Source organism: Nelusetta ayraudi, unplaced genomic scaffold (assembly GCF_046127955.1).
Source record: "Nelusetta ayraudi isolate G7.1 ecotype Tasmania unplaced genomic scaffold, CSIRO-AGI_Nayr_v1 ptg000070l, whole genome shotgun sequence".
Lineage (NCBI taxonomy): Eukaryota > Metazoa > Chordata > Actinopteri > Tetraodontiformes > Monacanthidae > Nelusetta > Nelusetta ayraudi.
The window spans coordinates 6664884-6687538 of NW_027466120.1; the positions used below are offsets into that span (position 1 = coordinate 6664884).

Sequence of the window (22655 nt, forward strand, 5' to 3'; positions counted from 1 at the left end):
GCAGGAATCTCATAATTAAGGGTGCACGGCCCAACTCCGCTGGTTTTACGGGGGCAGACAGAAAACATCGCGACTGGTTCACAATGGGGCCATTCATAGCGCCTCACTTCTCTGGAGGGAAACAGCGCAAGCAGTCGCTCTTAGCATTTGGGCAGATGTAATTGCAATCACTCAGCTTGTCTGCTCGTCTGATGCTGATAATGGGGCGATGGGAAATTCCTGTCAGAGCCGAGGCGCGGGGCGGTTTCGCAACCACTTTGGCAGGCTGCATGTTCCACTGCAGGGCAGCAAATGCGTCGCGGCACGCTCGCATAGCTGTCATTAAACACATTTTGAAGAGGCGGGGAAGGAGTGTGTGTGTGTGTGTGTGTGTGTGTGTGTGTGTGTGCAAAGACAATCAAAGCACACAAGCGTGTTCCGCTAACTTGCTCCCGGTGCAAAGAGAAGGCAAATATTGTATAAACATGTACCACCCGCCCTCCCAAATACACACTTAAACATGTCGAAAGAGTTTCGTCGGTGAAAAACACAATCCTCCTTTGCCGTCCCAGTCGCCTTTTAAACACTGTAAATTCAGCTTGAGCCTTTTCCAACATCTTTATTTTTCATTTGTCACTTTACAAACATTTGTCTTTCCTGGAGGTTTGTCAAAGAATTACTGTTGCGGAATACAAACAGATAAAAAATGTCGGTCAGCTCATTTCAAAATTAAATTAAAAAGATAATGTTTGTTTGGTTTTTTGTTTGTTTTTGTTTGTTATGTTTTGTTTTTTTTTCCCCCAAATGTGGAGCATGCTTCTCAGAGGGAAGCCCATTAGTGTCAGAAATGTGCCGCTGCAGGCTGCGGCTGAAATAGCACGCTGGTGCAACGTTCTTGTGGTCGGCCCTCTGGTACAGTATGTGACACTTGGCATCTCAGCTATGTCTCCATGAGGAGTCTCTATTATAAAGCGTTCGTGTAATGATGCTAACAAGCTTGTTTTTTGTGGCTGGACAAGCAAAGTCCAGGACCTCTTTATTAGTGCCTTGTTGGACCACCCAAGAAGCAATTTAGTGATATCAGGGAGTTCTAATAACCTCCACAAAATGAAGACCCATTCACTGGACGGCAGGGTTTTGTGATGGACAACAGCTATTTCAATTTAATGAAAAATTTGCCAACTTCAGAGCATCAGATACGTGGGGTAACGGAGCCGTACGCATCTCGAGTGAGGACACGGCAGCCGCTGAATTCCACATATATTTCTCTCAAACGATGCCACAAAGGACAAGAAATATCCTAACACTAAGTAACATGATTCATAAATGCATTAATAAAAGAGCATAGCTAATTAACAAATTATCATATGGACATTTAATTTCAAATTATATCATATGGGTAAATATTAAAAAATACATATTTTTTTTACAAACTGTAATCACGTGTAAAAGTTAGGAATTCCTCAAACATAAATACCATACCAAATGTCACTGTTCCTCATTATTACTTACGAAAGTTATGATAAATTACAAACATATGTATGCTAAATAAAAAAAAGAACAGTAAAAAAACAAGATGACAAAATTACAACATAAAAACAGCCATAGGAACAATTTCTGGGGGGGACAAACCCCAAAAATATTTTCTTCGGCTTTTTACAATCAAAAGTTGTGTCGAGAATAGTTTGATGCTGATTCTTTTGCAGATGAAAGAATTGAATGGACCAGCCTACTCTATGATCCTGGTGGTATTTGTTGTCATGGCCAGTTCTCCCAAACACAAACCCTGCTGTTTCTGCTCAGCCACTGCAAGTCCGTTGCTATCCTTTGCTAAGGTTATTTACTACTGTGACAATGTGGAAATGTAGCTATTCTGTACTTCAATTATGACAATAAGTCAAAGAATATCTTTGCTTCTCTGTAAATTGCGTGGACCTTGTATGGAACTGAATAACCACCTCAGGTTGGGCTGTCAATACTTTATTATTACAATCAATCCTAAAACGGACAATGTGGTTACGCAAGTATTGAAACCCACACAGCACTTCCTCTTGCCCAGACTTACAGACAAGACTTGTCTCGTTGTTTCTAAGAACGTACGAGTTTTGAAAATGTTTACTTCCCTAAAGTCTGGCTGCTCATGAAATAAACATGTTAACCAAGTGTCGCGACCTGTCTTTGCCTTTACACAGAGTCAAACATTAATGTGTCCGAGGTGGACCGACTCCGATGCCAAGATTAAGCTTCCTCGACATTTACATGTTATGTGGGAGCAGAGCCCTGTTTAATGGGCTGTGTAAAGGCAGCTAATGATAATGCAGGCAAGCAGCTGTGTGGCGAGTCCAATGTACGTGGTTGTTGGAATGCTAAAACTGGTTGAAACTCTCCCGCTGAGGGAAATTAAGGTGTCAGCCAACATTTATCACTATCCATCGACATCCCATTGGGACATTTCAGCTAAAATTCCAACATTTAGAGTCATTGGTCTGTGAAAATCAGTAGGGCTCATTCTCTTGGGAACACCAATGTGCGACCAAAAATGAACATCCATCAACGAGCTAAATCGTCGAAATATCTTTTTGTTGGAGCCGAGTTGGGACAAAGGCTGACCTACATTACCAATGAAGCTCGCTAGCTCTAAAAGTGCAGTTACCTTGGAACAGCATCCACGGTACCAGTTCATTAAGATTGTTAAGCCTCACTCTGTCTATTGAGTATGTTTCCATTGTCCAGTGTACTCACAGTCTATGTACCACATAACACATCAAATTCATGGAAACACAGTCTATATTTTAAGCGTTAAACAAAATGGGACATACGTATACAAAAATATAGATGTTGGTAATACATTAAAACACAAAAAATGTTTTCTTTCTGCCAACAGTGATATAGAGAATGTTTAAAAAAAAAACATTTGGTTTACGCAAAGATCTTCAACATCTGTAATAAATCCACTGAAACTGCCGTAATTTGCCCCCTTACTTTTAGGCTAATGTATTTGGAAGGGAAAAGCCATCCCTGATCCTCGGAGAGGTGACAGCGAACCATTAAAAATAGAGAGAAAAGAGAAAACTGTCCTCGAGCTCTTCACATTGTCCTTTCACCACCTGACAAACAGTCAAGTCCATGTCAGCCTCACGCTTGTCCTTCAAACCTCCCTCTGTGGTTTGTTTGTGTGGGGGTGGCGCCTGGTACCAGTCCGTTTGGATCAACTGCAGCCGTGGGTGGCCGTGTGCCGACGCCCCGGTCGTCCTGGGTGTCTATACGCCGAGCAGCATGCCCATGAAATCTGAACCGTTCTGTATTGTAATGGAGGCGCCGGCTGCGTTATCCACAAATATGGAGGTGTACTGGCCAGCCTGTGGGGAAGGAGACCGACAGCCCGGTGTTAGCGCGGAGCAACGTCAGACGTGCATCTGCCTCTGTGCGCCACCTACCTGTAGCTCGAGCAGACCGTGCACGCTGACAGTGAATATCTTGCTGTTGCTTTCCAACCCGACAATCATTTCCAGTGAGCTGCAGAGCAAAAGAAACGGGCACAAATGTAAACAGAAGCATATATTTATTTTTAATCAGTATTCCTGTCCATAGTTCAGACTCAACAATTTAAGAGTGTTATAAAGCCAAAGGGATAATTCCTCAATCTTTATAGAGCCTCTGGTTGCATTCTTTAAGTCTGTAGCTAAAGTGCTCTGAAGACACAGCGCGGCAGTCCAGTCATTTTTTTAGCCTAAATATCCACTGTAACCCTATAGTCAGGCGTACATGCAAATTAGCTTTTGTGACTGTCTGTGCTAGTTTGAGAGTTGCCAACTGTCCCTTAAAATACAGAATTGTCCCGTATTTGACCACGAAATGGTGCGTCCTGTTTTGAATCGATACAGGACGGGGTTTGTCCCGTGTTTGTGAGTTGTCTTCAACGTAAATATATTTTGGATGCAAACTCACGTTTGTTTCCATACAGTTCAAAACCATAATCTACCTAGCTGCAGGCTGCGTACTGGTTGCCTAGCTTGCATAGAGTAGGCTGTAAAAATGTCCAGTCTAAATCCAGCCAGTAAAAATTCTAGAAATCTGTGAAAAAAAACACCTGCATTTGGTGTGGTCTGTGAAATGAGTGGTTTAGGTAGTGTGCTTTTCAAGTATCAAACAGCAATAATAACTAAAAGCATGTCACACACTGTTATGCCGTGAAATGTCTGACTTTCCTCGCCAGAAAGCCTGGTGCTGTCGCAATGACTTGAAGTAAAACTTCTCTTTCACTCTTTTTGTGCTTCTTTGTGCCACATAGTTGGACTTTCCAATAATGACGGCAGTACCAGTCCAATGAAGTTAATGAAGTCAAAGGGACCAAAGGAAAGAAATCTTTCTCAAAACCACTGAGGACTTTTCTGCTTATGCATAGATGCTTCTCACATTGCCGGAGTCTTGACCGCACAGTGTGCACGCTGGCTGTTGTTAAGTGGAACTCGCTTAATTTTTTACGGCAAATCAATCATGGTTGTACTCACTCCAAATGCCATCGCAATGAGCCCCCATTTCACATTCTCCACATTTTCATGGGTGGGAGGTTGGGAAATGCCAGGGGGGTTTGACATGGAGGAGCAAGAGAAAAGGCCTCCTCCGGGTTGGGTAACCAATCATAAAAATATTATTCTCTTTTCTTCACCAAATGGTAAGGGGAGGCTGCAGACCATGCGCAATCTGTTTGCGTTTTATTGTAAACTAAAAAAAATGTAGAAATTTTGTGTAAAAGCGTTCCCTGCCGCATTAGTGACATTTTATCCTGTCAGCCACTTTATCAGACAATTCATTATAAGTCTCTCACGTTCAAAAACAAGGGCATTTCACAGCTGCTGAGCTGCCTGAAGTGTCAAAGGTGAGCCTATAAAGATTAGTTAGGCGACAGAGTGAGAGGGGATTTCCTCTCAAAACCTGCTCCGGCTTTATACAGGAAATGCCACACTGGTTCCACACAAAGTGTAACAGACAAAACCTTTCAAAACGGCTCATAAATTCTCGTGGAAGCTAAGTAGCATTAAAGACCAATAAAATATCCCTGTAACTTAAAGGAAGAACATTGTTGATCGAAACAAGGGACGTGAAACTTTACTTTTGCTGTGAGAAAAATGACTGACAAAATTTCATCTGGGTTTCCTAACGGATTCCTATTTCTGACCCAGCTTCTTTGCATAAGGAAATTTGGTTCAGTCCGTCATGTAGTGCATCCACTACTGATCTCCCAGGATGCATAGCAGCAGCATGATGTCATCAGCCATTTTTTACACGCCACATAATCAGCCCACATTGCCAACAATCTGCCGGGCATGCTTTCATTTTCACTACCTTAAGTGGTTCAAAGTTGTTGTATGAATTGTCGTATAAATACAACAAGGCATAGTCAGGCAAAGTGCTTTTGATTGAATGCAAACTGGGCCTAAGTCAGACAACCACTCTCATCCTACGTGGAAAGACGCTCAATGGACAACAAACAGAAACAAAAACAACAACAAAAGAATGCATGCAGACATTTAGAGTCAATTAATATTTAGAATAATAATGCAATAAAGAATAATAATGCGGCAGAAGAAGAAGAATGCTTACGTGTATCTGTGGCAGAGTGATTCGATACAGATTAGAACCCGGACGTTATCTCTGGCCTTGAGCTGAGTCTTGCTCCTCTTTACTTCGTTGTGATCTGTGAGGAGGTGATGTGGTCATGATCAGATGAAGGTGCTGATTTATGTTAGACATTAACCTTATACGGTAGAACAGAATGATTGACAGCGTGGGTCTTTGGAATGTAAACAAATGGTCGGTTATAAAAATGTAATCAGTCCATTATATGTTGTAGACTTATGGGCCTTTTAAATCTGCACTGTGATAAAGCACACAACAAAGTCTGTCGCAGTGGTTTACCAATGTGGACGTTTGCAGAGAACTGGTAGATGCCGGTGATGGGAGCCGTGAATCTGCCTGTGGACTGGTTCATTCCAGAGCCTCGGAGGAAGGCTCCTTTAGCCGGTGGCTGAAAGGACAGAAAAATAACAATCACAAACTTGACCAATATATTCACATTGAAACAGGAGCGTCGGTGTGCTGTATAGACAGTGGCACTGAGGAATAGACGGAAGGCATAGCTGGAGATAGCACTAGTTTCAAATGTGCAGCTTCTCTTCCGGAGGAAGATCAAAGAGGAGATTAATGCTTGTTCTGAAAGAGGACATGAAGTTAATTGGAGCGAGAGACGGAAATGCAGAGGGTAGGGTAGATGAGGGCAGATGATTGGCTGTGACAAACACTGAGGGATGTTTCACATTTGGAAACAACAGAGTTCCAATTCATTCTTTCAGTTGCAGCCTTGAAACAAAGACATGACAAGATTGTTGAGAGATGTTGCTATACCAAAAGTGCCAGACACCGGTGTACCCTGAGAAGCTCCACCTTTCCAAATTCATGGACAGGCTTTGACAGACTAGCTGCCGCTACCTGGCTGATCAAAAACTATTAAACCATGGAGAAATGAGCAAGATTAGCTGCCTCAGGGTGACAGAAACAGAGTAGCCTCGGGACTGGTTGGAATACTCCTGAGTAGGGCCGTCTGCAACAATCTGTTTATCTACATTTTACTGAGCCAAGGTCATGTAGAAAAACTACAAAGTCTTACTTGAAGACAGCTGTAAGATTGGATTATGTAAAGGCGATCACCATCATACAAATCTGGTACCATAACATAAGATGTCAAGGGACATTCAGGCTGCCTGCTGGCGGTGGCGACTACACCCAGGTTGAAGTAGTACTCAATTGTTATGGAAAATGACCTAAGAGAGTAGAGTTGAGTCAAGGCAAGTAGTGCTAAAACTGTGTAATGGAAAAACACCATAAGTTACAATATGCAATTTTTATGTTGGATTTGATTTATCGCTCTCACACCCCATGATGAGATAAGTGATGAAATGTTGCATTTGAGGGACTTGTGTTCATTAGCCTATACTTTCTGATAGCATGCTGGTGGGTAACTTTGAAAGTTAATTACTCCTTTCCACCAATATAGGAGAGAAAGTGATTGTTGGCACAGAGGAGTAACACGCGAGTCGTGATCGCATAATGTTTATCAGACTGCTCTGAATTTGGTATCTCACAAAGCTTGCAAAACTGATTTCTGCTATGGTGTTCAGATAAGATTCAATCTCCAATGGGAATGTGCAAACCGAACCACCATAGTGCTCTGTTAACAGTTAGACCCAGTTTAATCCTCCCTCCTCCAGCCCTGACAGCCTGTCCCAGCGGGGTATGGTTCTTCCACTACAGCAGTGTCTATTTCTGTCCTCCCCACACTTTATTCCAAGTCGGAGACAGAGTGCCTTTTGTATGCCGCCCAAAAAATGATGTGTAGTATTGAGAAAGTCAACTTTTTTTTTTCACCCGAGAGCCAGTTTGCGTCTCAGAGTGGCAATGAAAGCTTTGCCACTTTCAAATGCAGCAAAGACACCCAGCAAATGGGTCGGAGACAAAGTGTGAGGCATAATAGCCAAACGTTTTTCAGGCCATGCTCAGAGACTAGAACTGTACCCGTTCATAAACATTTTGGTTTCAAACAGACATACCGTCTGAAAGTTCTGGAGCTCCACCAGAGTCTTCTCGTCCACCACCACTGGTCCCTTCAGCTTGCAGTGGAACGCCTCCTCTATTCGGCGGTAGGAGGTCATCCCCTCCAGGGTGAGGAGAGCCGTGGGTAGCTGGCTAGGGCTGGTTTGTCTTTCCAGTGCCGCTTCTCTCCTCTCTGTTGCCTCTGAAAGACACACATCCACACATTTGTAGCACAGCACATCCTTGTATGATAAAGTGACGACAGAATGAGACTGAATTCCAATTTGATTCAAATGGTGCGCCATCTGGATATGAGAAATCATCTCCACTTGAATGTGACTGAGCTGAAAATCTGTATGTTCCTTCACCTTTAATCATCTCTTTGAACTCCTGGAGGAGGACCTCCTGGGTCACTTCAGCCCCTGGAGAGCCTGGAGGTCCCTGTGGGCCGGGGGGACCTGGAGGACCAGGTGGGCCGGGCTAGGAGAAGAAGGTCATATTAAATATAGCAATGCTGCATATCGTTCTGAAAAAAAGGTTTATTGAATTATTGAATTGAATAGTCCCTGAGGCTGTTTTGTTTTCAAGTGAAAGTGCAAAATGGTCACCTGACCGGCCATAAAGCTGGTATATGAATATTTTGCACAAAAATCTAACACTGACATTCAGAAAAGCCTTAATTGGGAAACAATACGAGACACACAGTGTATTTGGTGTTTACCAGAGGTCGTTTGCGTTTGCGACATTTTCCAGGAAAGTTGTCAACTGGTCTTTTGACAAAGTCCATCCATGAACCCAGTGGGTCTACTCTCTGTGTGTCCGCAACCTGCAGTGGAGACAGTGCCAGAAATATGATGTTTTCCCATGTGAATAATGTGTTAACGAGGACAGAATTAACCATAACATAAATAGACAAACAGATGTGTGTTTAAAAAAGAAAACGTTCACATATCTCAATGTAAATAGTCTGCAGTGCATACATTTGACATCAATACTTAATTTAGACACTGGCTCTAAGACGGGCACTATGCTTCAGTCGGTGCATATAATAGTGATATCAGCATCTACACTCACACATCAATGTGTCTGTGATGTTAGAAGGTGAATTTATTGTGGTCGTCCAGCACAGGACAACTGTTGGGTTTGCCCAATCAATCTAATTTGGTAGTGGTAGTAATCCTCACGATAAAGTAGCACAGACGGGAAATGCACAAATTGTGGTGCACCCCATAATTCACAGTCACCTTGGAGCCAGTTGCTAAGCTATACCTGCCAGCGGCATTTGAAGTATTTTGCAAAAAAAACAACTCACACATGGCTTAGCTTGTGAACTAGCTAGCCAATATACCAGCTGTTGCAGTCTATGTGTTGCTGCATTGCATTGTGTGTGTTTGTGTCAGGCCATGATTAAAGGTAACGTGTACGTTTCATGTTTCTGTTCAAAATGAGGACGTGTCTGTTGCCTGTGCGTTAAGATGTAACAGAGAGACCAATTTTGACTCTGAGCCAGTAGCTGTGTTATAAATGGTTGCAAATAGAGGTACACATGAAACTGTGAAAATGATAGACAAAAACGGACCATTTTTTTCTGCTAGGATAGAAGGTTTCCCACAGTCTGTCTACTTTGGATTAGATCCATCATGTTTACTTGCACAGTTGAGTGTGTTTATAGTTGAACTAAGCCATTTATTTGGGCTTTTATCCCAGTGCACAAGCATGGGAGGAGAATGGATTTGTGCACCACAGTATGTCTGGCACTGGTATGATAGGTGGCGCTATGCTTCCTTTCAGGTCACATTGAACTTCTTACATCACATAACAAGTTTTAACAAGTCTGTCTATCTATCCTAACATCTATGTAGTTATTGATTATGTCTTTGATGGTCCTATTTCAAGTGAGGCTGCCGACCGATTGCGGGGGACCGCTAGATTTCATACCTCATCAGGGTCCTGGCCCCCCTCCAGAACCATTGGGAGGGATCTGCCCACCGCAGAGAGATATAACATTACTTATTTAGTTTCAATTTAGTTGCGTGTGGTCGACCCTGATCATCACACACAACGAGTCATGCCTGACTTGTTGCTGTTGTTGCTGTTGTTGCATACCCTTTAAACCCTATTTTTAGTTTGTGTAAAAAATAGTCAACCCTAGAATTAGATAGAACTAGTAGTGAGCAATTAATAATGAAAAGAAAGAAAGAAAGAAAGAAAGAAAACAGAATTTTTCCAAATGTTGAGCTGGCAGAAGCTCTGTGGGCTACATCATGGGTTACATCACAGGGGAACTTTGGCATTCTGTTATTTAGAAAAGTCTCCTTAAAAGGCTAAAAGCCTATTATTTCTCACTGCTGTTGTTCCTTAAAATATAATCAAATGGCGCAGGAGAGAGAAGCGTCTGTCTGCCGTCTCTGGAATGGGCCTTTTCAGCTGTGGTTTCCCCGCCGCTCCCCAATGAAATGTTCACTTATGCCTTTTTTTCAGTCCATGTAATTCATGCAGGTGCCACGCCAGTTCTTGTTTGCCCAATGAGCTCGCATGAATGTAAACAAACCACGTTCTTCTTGCGGCGCATTAAAATTTCCATGACGGCTGTGGTACCAAAAAAAAAAAAAAAAGATGAGGCCGGCCTCGCTGCGTGTACATGTGATGTACATTCTGCGGGTTTACAGACACAAATTATGACAGTTAATAACAACATTTCAAATCTCCTGCACCTTGAAAGGCACTTTTTTTTTTTCAAATCATTATCAGTGCTTGTCTGAGTAATTCATCAATAGGCAATCTATACAGTACGAAACGCCCGTGGACAGTTTTGATTTAGGACTGTTAGTATGTTTTCTACCTATTTATCTTGAGGAATCCCTTCATTACACACAGATGACTCGAGTGCGTCGGGGAGATAAGGCTGGCAAACGTCCATGCACGAGATGATACTGGAAGCCACATTCTTGAAGCAAAGACGAGTGTGTGTGTGTGTGTGTGTGTGATTGTGATTTTTGCTGCCCTGTGAGGTCGAATGAATTCCAATTACAGAAAGTTTGAATCGTGTCCAAATCCTTCCTCATGTGCCGTCAAGAGGGATAAAAGATAAGGACGAGCGGTGGAGGTGAGCTGCCTGAGATGGAATCTCTTATGTTCTGGCAGCGAGGACGCGCATGACTTATCTGCAGAACCAACACGCACCTTTCCACACCGCCAAGGATTTACGGCGGCGGAAGAGTCACTTTGTCTTTCGCAGGACGCAAAACTGTTTCAGAGGAACGATTTGACCCCCCCCCCACTGCTCCTATCTTCGACGGCAGACAAAATAAACAGCACTGTGCCGGCTTCATTCTCGGTCGCTCTTGTTTTTGTTGTCATTCTGAGGTTTGGAGTCGGATGAGCGCAAAGCCCATTTTGACAAGGGTGGGGGCGGTGGGGGTGGAGGGGGTGCTCGCTGCAAAACATTGTTTTCACTGAAACTACATCCAGTTTCTATGGTTCAGTCAAAAATTTACAGCCAGCGTTTGTTGTTGAAGTGTCGTCATGTTCGGCGTGATGTGCGCGGGGATCCCTGGCTCAACGAACAGAACCCGTTGGTGCAAAAATAAGCAGACGAAGCAGCGCTCGCCATGCAAAACTCCTCCCTGGCTGGCAGCAGGGTTAGGCCAAACCGCTTGCGTGCCACGACGATTGGACCGCAAAATAACAATGTTTAGTCAATAAAATCATTTGGTTGTAAGTTTTTCAGGGGTGAACAAATGCAGTCCGGTTTGCTTTTTAAATTCACGGACCACAATATGTTGAGGAACCCGTCCCCCAATTTTTGGAGGTCAGAAATTATTCTAGACATTCTGAAATTCTCTTTAGTTTCCTTTCTGTTCTCCAGTCATGGGCACCAAAAGCTTAAACACAGACACTTCCTGACATTTAAAGGTGTCATATTATTTTTCATCACAGACACCAATGGAGCTTCACGTGAGTCATTTTCAAAACTCCATGTATCCGCACTAAATAAAATATTGCATTCGCCCTCTGTGTAATGTTTTTTATTAGCATCTCGCTTGACTTAAGCTCGTTATGTTGATGCTTTGTTGGAACTTCCACAAGTCTGGATCTTTTCAGCTGTGCCTTCTGTGACATCACAAAGGGCCGGTTTGCTGAACTGTGCGTTTCAGCAAAAAGAGAAGCGAGCTCATGTAAATACTGAGGGCAAACACAACAAAAACATCAGCACCGTCGGAACCCTTCAACTTTGAGAGGTGGATAGCGCAACACTGTGACCCTCTCACTGTAACGTAACATGTAATTGACATATTACCCTACCTCGCAGCAGAACTTCTTAAGTGGAGGTTGTGGTGAAGTTTGTATTCCTTGAACCAGCCTGTGGTTGCTTTGAAGCAATAAAAATTGATTACAAGTGCATCATCTCCTCTGATTTCCTCACCAAGCATCATACATCAAACACCCAATTTTGGGAGCGAGTGGATACCACTACCCCAAAAACACATTAAATCAAAGCTACAGGCTTCTCCTTGTGTTTACGTTGAGTGACATTGATCATAGCCTGACTTCACCTGTGCCAGTTGGCCCACACGTTGGACTTATAATTATACCTCTTTAAAAAAATAAAAAAAGACAGCATATCTGCGCCAGGGCATTACACATAGGTGTGATCCTCCTTAACTCACTCCATTGTAATTAAAACCCTAAAATCCGACCTTTGCAGCTCTTCTGTACTCTTCTGTACTTGTGAAACCTGATCAGTAGCTTCATTTTTGATGTATGTATCTGTACATATGTATGTATGTACGTACGTATGTGTGAATGTATGTGCATGTATGTATTGGATGTATGTGTGAATGTATGTACGTATGTACGTATGTATGGATGGATGTATACATACAGCAAGCAGTTCAGCTTGCTGTACTTTACACACTGTGTTTTTCATTTGAAATTTCAGACATCTGCATCAGGGCACAAGACAGACTGATGACAGCTGGAGAGAGACTTGCCAAGAGTGTTAAAAAAAAAAAACCCAACAGATTCCTAGTGAGTCTGGTAGGATTGTGAACATCAAACACTCAACACACGCAGACATGAAAACTGTATTGCTTAATGACACAGAAAACCCTGTCAGAGGCTATTATCAATCCATCCCTCCTTGCTGCGCTGTTTGGCAATAAAGTAAACTATGAATTCCCTGGCATGGCTCTGTGTCAGTATACGCGGCTGGTGAACAAAGTGTGCAGGGAGTAGACACAGGTTTTCCTTGGCCCACGCTCGTCAACGAATATCAGGGCGCTGGGCTTTGATTGCCGCTGATGTGCGAACGCCTTAAAGTGGACTCGTCTGTCAGCAGGCGCGAGCGCACGCCTCTGAAGCACGGACTGACACATCGCGTCAAGTATTCTGTCTCAGGGTACCAGACCTTAAATCTTCCAGACAGTGTTTACCCTCACCGGAGGGGCTCCAAGTCGTGACATAGTACTGAGACTCCGACCGACGGCCGGGAGAAAGGCATGCGCTGTTTGCTTTCTTTGTTTGTGTAAGTGCCGGGGAACGATGTCAAATGCACGTCACGTGTAAAAGTTTTTTGCTCATTACATGCGTGACATTCAATAGACAGAAACGGTGTTAAAAGCACAGTGCCATAACGTTCTGTTTTAAGTCTTAAAACATGATTGCGACCTAAGTTATACGCTATACCGCAATATACCACAAATAAACGGCTGCATCTGGCTTGGTTCTATTAAAAAAAGAAACATTTGTTTAAAAAAAAAGAAGAACATTTTATATTTCTCAATGAGCTTCAACAGTTAAACTGGTTTGTTTTGTAAAACTTTTGTGTCAGGGTTTTTACATCCTGAAAGTTAAAAGATACAACTATCATTTGGCAGAGTGCTGTTTGATATATTTTAATAATCATACCATAATTTTTGATAAAAATGTTCAGTAGTTCACTGGCTGCATAAAAGGTTCAAGAGATAATTTTGGGGGGCTCATGGGATGATGAACGGTCTACAGAAACATAGAAAAAAAACCATCTGTGGTCCAAATGTGCCAGTACTGGTTATGAAACAGGTCTTCTTTAAAGATAAATTGGGTTTTCAAGAAGCCTTAAAGGCCCCATATTTTACTCTTTTTCAGATCTTCATTTTTCATCTGGGACTACAATGCAGCGGCCTCACATGATTTATTTTTCAAAGAATTCTATACATCTCCAGGAAACAGCATATTCAGCCTCCTGCAATAATGCTGCATTTTAGATTCCAGCAAGAAAAAAGGAGAGCAGCACAACCACATGGCCAGGGGCGTTGTCATTAATCTCAAGACGTAACCGTGAGCTATCAGTGCCGTCACAAAAGTCTTCAGAGGTGAGAGTGTGTGTTGAGCACACAGCGGAGCAAACAAAACAAGGAAAAGCAGGATGTTTTCCAGTTTCTTGGGGGTTTCAGATGGACTTTATCACCAAACATTTAACAACCCTTTTCATGAATTGTATACAGAACTTAATCTGAAGAGATCCGACGGGAAAGGATACCTATTATATAAAAGTACAGAGTGGCATGAAATGGAAGAACTATTGGAAAATACTTCAGCTTAAGAATGGTATTTAAGTAGTGCTTTCCACTCTGGATAGTGCCAGTAACCATGGTGTAACACTTTAAAAAAAAAAGAGAGAGAGAAAAAAAAACTTGCTGCAAGTTTTTGGATCAATTAACTGTAATCATTGTTGATGATCCACAGGAGCCTCATGGGATTTTATGACCCACAAAGAATGACTTGGGCCTGCATGAATAATGCTTCTATGCGGACTGCTTTAAGTGTGTTTGTCATGTAGTTTGGGGGAAAATTAGGTTGAATTTATTTGAAGCAATAAAATGGGAAAATATTTCCCTGGGGCAGCGTGCCACCAAAAACACAAACACAACTGTTAAAACACGTCTCTGGGGCTGCAACCAGACACTCCAACTCCAGCGAGCAAAGCAGCTCCTGTATTCTTCCATGTGAACTTGTTTTCTTTTGGGCCTTATCTGTTTTTCTACCTGTTCACATGTACCAAAAAAAAAAAAAAAAACGGAAAAGAAAACAAAAACGTTGCACTCCGAGGTTTCGGGGTTGGGAAGGATGATGGAGGGCTTTCTATAATCCTTTGTTTTTACACCGCAGTGCTGCTCCCTGTGCAGCCATCCATGCATGGGTGAGCAGGCCTGGCTGACGCTGGGCCCATCCCACCCCGCAAGCAAGGAATCCCTAGGCCGTGCACTGCGCAAGTCCACATTGCGTCCGCCGCCCGTGTGTTCGCACACACACACACACACACACACACACCCATCCCGCCACGCTCCACGTTAAAAGATTGCCTTGGGGATTTATCACCAAAGAGTAAAGTACAGTACGGCCGCGTGCAAAACATAATTACACTATCACACCGTGCGGATGCAGCGTTAAGAAAACATGGAGGTGATTGATGAGATGATGAATTCTGAGACTTTGTCCCAGCAAAAGGCAGGCACGCCTTTTTTTTTATGTGCAAAAGATAAGAATGCATACATTTTGTTTATGAGTAGAAAGAAAATCACCACAGACTTCCTGTTTATAAAAAAAAAAATAGCATTGCAAACTAGGAAGAAAGTCAGAGTGCTGTGTCACATCTGTTCTGTACATGAATTATAGCTTTGAAATTGGAGTGAGTGCTCATTTTCCATGTGGTAGGTAAAATGAGCTGTTGAAAGGCAGCCGTGATCCGGATTCATTGTAGTTAAACAGGCTGGGCCGTCGGTTTGACTGCAGGCAGAAGTGTTCAGGTAAGGAGTCACTGGATCCTCCTTTTTTCATGATTTATTTGTGGCTCTGCTTTAGGTCACGTTTGAGAGAAATGGTCCCAAGCGGTTGATTTTCCTCATCTTGCTTTCGTAGTGCTACTGATGACATTTGACACACACTGCGACATTAATTGATTTATTTAGCTTGTATTGCCAACTGGATAACTAAAGGTTAAAAAGAATGACAGAATAATCACAAAAGGTCATCATTCTCCCTTGCTTGTTGTGCATTCTGTAAAAACATCTTAAAAGGACAGTTCACTCAACATTGATGAGCCTATTTGCACCTTACTGTTAAGTCATTGTGCTCTAATGAGCAGAATCGTCTTAAAAGTTTGTCTTACTTCATAAGCTCACATGTGGCTGCAGGGATCCACATTATGGATTATTTTGGCTCAGTGAATCTAAAAGGAGAACGATGAGTGGTTGTTTGGATCAGCAAATATCAGGGTATGCGGTTGAGACTGTTGCATGTTCGCTCGTGTGAACATAGCAAGTTAGTTTACAGTGTATATGGAACTTGGCATGAAAATGGCATATAAGGACATTCACATAAACGGCTCTTGGCAAACTTGGGAAATTTAAATGTTGAGTCGTAAAAAAGTGAGTGGAATTGAAATGCCGTTACATTTTGCATGCATTTCGACGGAGCTGGAACCCAACAACAGTTCTAAATCAGCTGTATACCACAAAAGTCATTATCGGTCTAGAGTGTTATGTTCGCCAGTCAACACTATTTATTTTGATCTTGGCATATTTGACGAGAGAATGTTTAGCCCAAGAGTCGCAATAATTCCATAATGGTGGTTTCAGGAACGCGACCAGCACATGCTCAGAGTCAGGCAAGATATAAACCTGGCATCAATCTGAAGCCATCGCAAATGAAACAAAACCAAAATATAACAATCCCTGAGTCTGCATGAAATATATATATATGTGTGTGTGTACACACACACACAATGTGGCCCAGTTTGTTTTACTTGCAGATTACATTTGTCAAGAGACTTTCTTCTTGTCACTCTTTTCCAAATGAAATTCCTTGGTGAGTGCTAATGCTGACTAAGCAAACCCTTTTTAAACCTCCTGAGGTGTCGAAAGCTGAGCTCGCCATCACACCAAGCAAGCCAGAAGCTTGCGTTGTTTCCTGCGGGACTCGTCGCCTCCTTTTAGAACTGATCCGAAAAGGTGTCGCCCCCCACGCATTAACCACCGTCAGGGACGAGATGGAAGCAACAGAAAAAAAAACCCATCCGCCCCTGCTGGCTGCGCCCAGCCGTTACTCAACAGCCTGGGCGCGACGTTCGACTCGACTCCCTCAATTACAGCCACCGCCGCCGCCGCCGATCCCTCGCTGCTCCCAAACAACCGTGACAGATTCCTCTCATCCCCCGTCGGCCCTGCGAGCACCACCACTTACGTGCGATGTTCGAGCTCCAAACTCGCACCACGTGATGACTCACAGAGATGCCCGGCATCGTTTGATTGCGTGCTCGTCGCCTCATTAAAAGGGTAAAAAAATTCCACTCGCGGTGCAACTCCACACCTCGCCATTGTGATCAATTTCAAACAGTGAAAAAAAAAAAAAATCCCCAAAGGAATGCAGCCCACACACGGGATTTGAGGGCCGGGCCGTAGTGAGTGGCGTCAGAAGTACAGTTTCCACTGGGTGCGAGGGAAAAACACACAAATGTCGAGTGTAAATGTTTGGCTTTGTTTTTGCGAACACACAACCCTCACCTACCCACCAGCTCCAGTGGACACCGTGTTTTCATTGGGACCCAACAGAACACTCTTCATCCTGTGTGGCATTCTATTTTTCATTATAGCCCCCACCCCTCAGGCACACACACTCACCCACACACTCACACAAACCTGGATAGGATGGCACTGGCGGGCTTGTGATCGCCTCCACTTTCCTGCATGTCAAAGTTTTAAGCTCAGCTTCTCGTCAGAGGCGACAGTGTTTGGCAGAGACGCTGTCGCCGCCCTACAGGGCATCTCAGGAGTGATTATGTCATTACCCTCAGATTGTGGAAGATGAGATGAAAAGAATGTCTAAGAGGGAGGCGCAGGGGTTGTGGAAGGGGGTGGGGGGGAAGAGGGGAGGGGGCGCTAATCCCCGCCGAGGTGTTCTCTTTCAGGACCCTTTCTATGGGGCTTTGTGATGGGCTTACACGGCATGCTGCCCCACTTTCCCGGGGCCGCACCGCCCCTATCGGATGTCCCAGACACAGCGGAGTCAGACTGGGCCTGTGAGTGACAGAATCAATGGGCTGGGACCGACATCGCCGTAGCTCAGCTCCACAGCTTTCCCAAAGAGTTACATCACGGGCACCAGGGCTCCAGAAGCGGAGCTGCTGGGAACCGGCGTGGGGGGAGGAGGGGCTGGTGGAGTGAAATCCCAGTGGCGTGCAATCTTTAGCCAGCTCGTGAGTTGACACATGGTCATCCTTTACAGGCGCTGCTTTTACAGGGGTCGGGCAGCACAAATAAACAGCAGCAGCAGCAGCGCAGCCACCTACAGGGAGCTCCTACAGGTACGGAGGAGAGCTCGCCGCCGGGTTACAGGGAGGAGGAGGAGGAGGGGAGACACGTTACAGGGTTTGGATTCCAGCGCTGCTGCTGCTGCTGCTGCTGCTGCTGCTGCTGCGTTTGCTGGCTGGTCGGAGCTGCAGGCTGGTATACAGGGGGCAATGACAGTTATATGAGAATGCCAACATAATGGGTGGGCTGGAGGCAAAACAAACAGGCTGGTGGAAAAAAAGGCCTCGCAAATATGCAACACCAGCGGTAAACCAATAAATATTGGAGTTGGGGGGTGCCGAGGGTTTGGAGGGGGTGGGGGTCAGTTGGAAGGGGGGGGGGGGGGCGGTTGTGGCTCCTGAAAAGTGGGTTTGTGCCACTGTGAGGCGGTTTTCATATTTCTGAATTAAAATGCGACCACATTGACTGCACCCCCCCCCCACACACACACACACACACACACACACACACACACACGGACGTGCGCACACAGACACACACACGTGCACGCACACGCACACACACACTTTTCATCGCTTGCAGTACCTCTCATCATGCAACAACACAAACTATGGGAATTTGCATCCGTGCCTCCTTCCCTTCATTCACCGCGTCTCCATTTGTTCACACAGGCAGCCAGCCGGTCACAGACACCCCCGCAGCGTGCAGTAATTGATGCATTGATCAGCCCTGAGATGTCCACATTCCTGGCATAGCTCCAGAACTCATCCATTTAGCGTTTCACACATCACGGTCCGTCTCACTGACTGAGGCTTGACCCGCGGGGGAGTTCGGGGGGGGGCAACACCTGTCCTGTCTGTCTGCTTCACCTTACTGGGATCCCTCTGCCCTGCAAGATTGCCTGAGCTGAGAGGCAACCTGCAAATATCCGACAATTCTCAGAGTGAAAAATTAAAACTGCCAAATTTTACTTTTCCTACTTCGTGCAGTTGTCAAAAAAACAAAAACAAAAGATGTGAAGGTAAAGCGAACCATTGGTGTTAAACACATTGGAGAGTTAGTCGCTACCTTGACGGCTCCGCCGAGCTCCTCGCTGTTGGACAGAGTGGAATTGAAGGTCTCCGTGTGCTGCGGCGTCGCCTCCTTCAGCCTCTTCCTCTCCTTCTTGGCGTCCACCGCCGACAGAAGGACGCACTGAGTCCAAAACAGAGCAGCCACCACAGCCAGAGGCCCGGGCCCGCAACGCATCTTCACACTCTTGGCGCCCAGGTTCCCTGAAGACAACGAGTCTGAGCTCTCGACCGCAGGAGCTGTGTTGGGGCAGAGACTGATGATGCCCAAGCTCGGCTAAAAGAAAAAACCCAAAAAACAAACCACGCAACAAAGTCCCAGCAGAGGAGACCAGAGGAATGCAGCGTCAGGGTCTCCTCTTTTCCAAGAGGCTGTCAGATGGAGCCGCCACCGTCTTCTTCTTCTTCTTCTTCTTCTTCTTCTTCTTCTTCTTCTTCTTCTTCTTCTTCTTCTTCTTCCTGATGAAGCTCCGAGCCTGCACAACCTTCGCAAAGGAGAACTACTCACTCTAAGCCTGGATTGCCGGGAGGCTTACTCAACTATGAAATGTGTCAAGCAGAATGGTCCACGGGAATGACAGATCGGCGCAGATCTGACAGCAAATAAACCCATTAGTGAGATTTTTCACGCTCTCTGCTCTGTCGGGGGGGAGGGAGGGTGATGTGTAGAGGAGGAGGAGGAGGTGGAGGGGTGGGGGCGAAGGGGGGCGTGAAGCCGAGGGTGGGCTGGGAGGCCGAGAGATGGATGGATGGATGGATGGATGGATGGATGGATGGATGACAATATTCTCCTTCTTTCCCCACCCCTCTCTCCCAGCTGACTCCTGCCCGTCTCTCACCCCCAGTGGATCCAGGCTCCGGCGTGGAGGCGTCCAAGTCAGAAAGGCGACCCCGAAAAGTTTGGGCTCCGATCAAAGAGCGCTCTGGACGGTGGTCTGGCGCGCCCACGGAGACACAGACGTGACAGACGACTGACTGTAGATTGTCGGCCAGGCTGCTTCCAGTATCAACCTGCTTCCCCACTGCACATCCAACATCACAGGTGCTCCCTCAGCCCTCCCACTCAAAGTGTCCCAGTTCTCAGAGCAGGTCATCCAGTCCGCGGCCACGTTGGAGGTTTCACATCAGAGTGCAGTGGTTTGTCTCTCTCTCTCTCTCTCTCTCTCTCTCTCTCTCTCTCTCTCTCTCTCTCTCTCTCTCTCTCTCTCTCTCTGTCTGAGTCCCTCTGGTCTGTGTCGCTCCTCTGCTCCGACTGAGCCTCCAGAAGCGCACAGTGGAGTTTTATCATCGCCCTTTCTCCCCCCGTCCCGCTCTCTCCCTCTATCCCTCCCTCCCTCCCTCACTCTCTTACTCACTGCTGCTCCTCCGCTGCTGCCTCGCCTCAATTGACAACCTCATTCGCTAATTCGGCTCTGTTCTATCTCACGGGACGAAAACGCTGCAGAGGGAGAGGCTCTTCGGGCGACAAGTTGTTTGCGTGTGCGCCATGTGCGCAAACGTCATGCGTCTGGAAGAGTGGAGACTCTCCTCTACTCAAGCGAGGCTCTGTGTTAGAGTTCCAGGCAAGAACTAGAAATGTGCTTTTTGTGGCCTTGGGGGCATGATGAGCGTTGTGTAATCTGATGCATGAAAATGTGCTTACACATTCTGACTTTGCCCCAGTGAAAATTCCTGTGCTTTTACTTTACAGGGTGCTCTATTAGGGAAATTAAACACCCAAAGCAGTACTTATTTTTCAAGTAGGGCAAATTGCAGGCTTTTAGCAGTCTAAAAAACATATGACGTATATGAACAAATTGTTAGTCTTGGTATTCCTACAGTGAGTTCATTTGTCTGAAACTGTTTCAGCCCTCTGAAACTCTTATTAAGATAAATAGCATGTTAGGTCATGAGTGTCTACAGGACTCTTTTTTTTTTTTTTTTTTTTTTTTTACACACTGCACCGTCTGCTCGTCTGCATGCCGTTACGTTTTAGCATAGTGCCACCTAGAGGCTGCCAGCCTCCATACTGTTACATTTTCACTGACTCTCTCCAGTATGGCTGCGTACTTGAAACACGTTTCGCCTCTTTTCGCTCACACTATTTAGACCAGGAGGGCGACACAGTGGCACAGTGGTTAGCGCTGCCGCCTCACAGCAAGAAGGTTGTGGGTTTGATTCCGGGCTCTACTATCACAATCAGTTGACATATTTCACAGGAAATCATTTTTGGCCTTTTGTGGGGACTCCAAAGTTGAGCCTAGCTAAAAAATAATTTCCAATGAAATATGTCAACTGATTATAAAAGTAGAGCTCCCATGCTTTACAATGATACCTCACATGTCCATTTATACTGTATAATTTTGGAAATAATCCACCTGAAAAACTGAAAAATACCGTGATGTCAATGGCAAAGTTGTCAACTTTGGAGTCCCCCAAATTAGGGGTAGGGTTACGTTTAAGGCTGAAATTAGGGTTTAGGGTTTCGGGGTTCCTCACGTGCTAGAAGCCCCAAATTTGGCGTGGGCGCTTCTTGAGGGATCCTGATGACAAAGCAAGTGGCCTCATGTCTCTTGGATAAATAGACTTGAATGGCATTAGGGTAGCGTTAAAAAAATAAAATAAATAAAATAAAATAAAAATCGCAATTTGACCGCTAGATGGCTGTGTTTATCCCAACACTTTTCAACATATAAAATTCAGTGAATAATTATGTCTATGTTGAGGTGGATTGTTTTTCAAAATTATACAGTGGAAGAAAAATAATTTCCAATGAAATATGTCAACTGATTATAAAAGTAGAGCTCCCATGCTTTACAATGATACATCACATGTCCATGTCTACTGTATAATTTTGGAAATAATCCACCTTAAAAAAATAAATAAATAAATAAATAAAAAAAAAAAACGAAAAGAAAAACATCATAATGTCAATGGCAAAGTCGTCAACTTTGGAGTCCACCAAAAAGGCCAAAAGGGATTTCCCATAAAATATGTCAACTGATTGTGATAGTAGAGCTCCCATGCTTTACAATGATACCTCACATGTCCATTTCTATTGTATAATTTGGGGGGAAATCCACCTCAACATAGACATAATAATTCGCTGAATTTTATGTTGGAAAGTGTTGGGATAAACACAGCCATTTAGCGGTCAAATTGCGGAATTGTTTTTGTTTGTTTTTTTTTTTAAGGTGGAATCGAAACCTAAGAAGCACCCCGGAAGCACCGCGGCGAATGTGGTGCCAACTTCAGCGTCGTTCCCATTCTGCCTTTTAATAACGCCATATATATCGAGACATAGCCTCTCCCAAACAAAGCAAAAAAAAAATGTATATATTGTTGAAACATTACTTAAAGGTGAAACATCTTCCACTTGTTTACCTCCAATCACAGTTGCACAAGACATTTTAACACATTTTAAATCATCTGACTGACAATGACAGTACAGCATTTACACTAAACATTTTATCGCAATAATCATCTCTTATAATCAGGATGTTTCTGGGAGATTTCTGACAGTCAAACAGTATTCTGTTTGAAGGCGAAGGAAACCCTGAAATCAGAAAAATCTGAATTTTGACAGGATAAGGGATAAAGACAATAAGAGTAGAATGTATTACAATATGGAACACACAATTAAAGCAAAAAAAAAAAAATATTGTAGGGAAAATAAAAGAGGGGGCTGTTTTATCAAAGATTGCACATATTGTAATACTGTGGGGAAATGTTGATGGAATGTTGA

The 22655-nt window shown here is 44.3% G+C and overlaps 1 protein-coding gene across 2 annotated transcripts; it reads right to left on the reverse strand.

The window, feature by feature from the left end:
- Nucleotides 1–1494: 1494 nt before the first annotated feature.
- On the reverse strand, nucleotides 1495–20199 carry c1qtnf12 (C1q and TNF related 12). 2 transcript variants are annotated; one of them, XM_076042109.1, is made up of 8 exons: nucleotides 18930–20199; nucleotides 8273–8395; nucleotides 7938–8049; nucleotides 7587–7771; nucleotides 5899–6007; nucleotides 5584–5677; nucleotides 3417–3495; nucleotides 1495–3338 (listed from the first exon to the last, which is right to left on the reverse strand). In XM_076042109.1, exons 1-8 carry the CDS (start codon nucleotides 19107–19109, stop codon nucleotides 3240–3242), a joined length of 981 nt encoding a protein of 326 aa, XP_075898224.1. In that variant the 5' UTR covers nucleotides 19110–20199; the 3' UTR covers nucleotides 1495–3239. The 2 variants fall into 2 exon arrangements, with proteins under 2 accessions (XP_075898224.1, XP_075898225.1); XM_076042110.1 differs by having other exon boundaries at nucleotides 8291–8395; nucleotides 18930–20198.
- Nucleotides 20200–22655: the final 2456 nt, after the last annotated feature.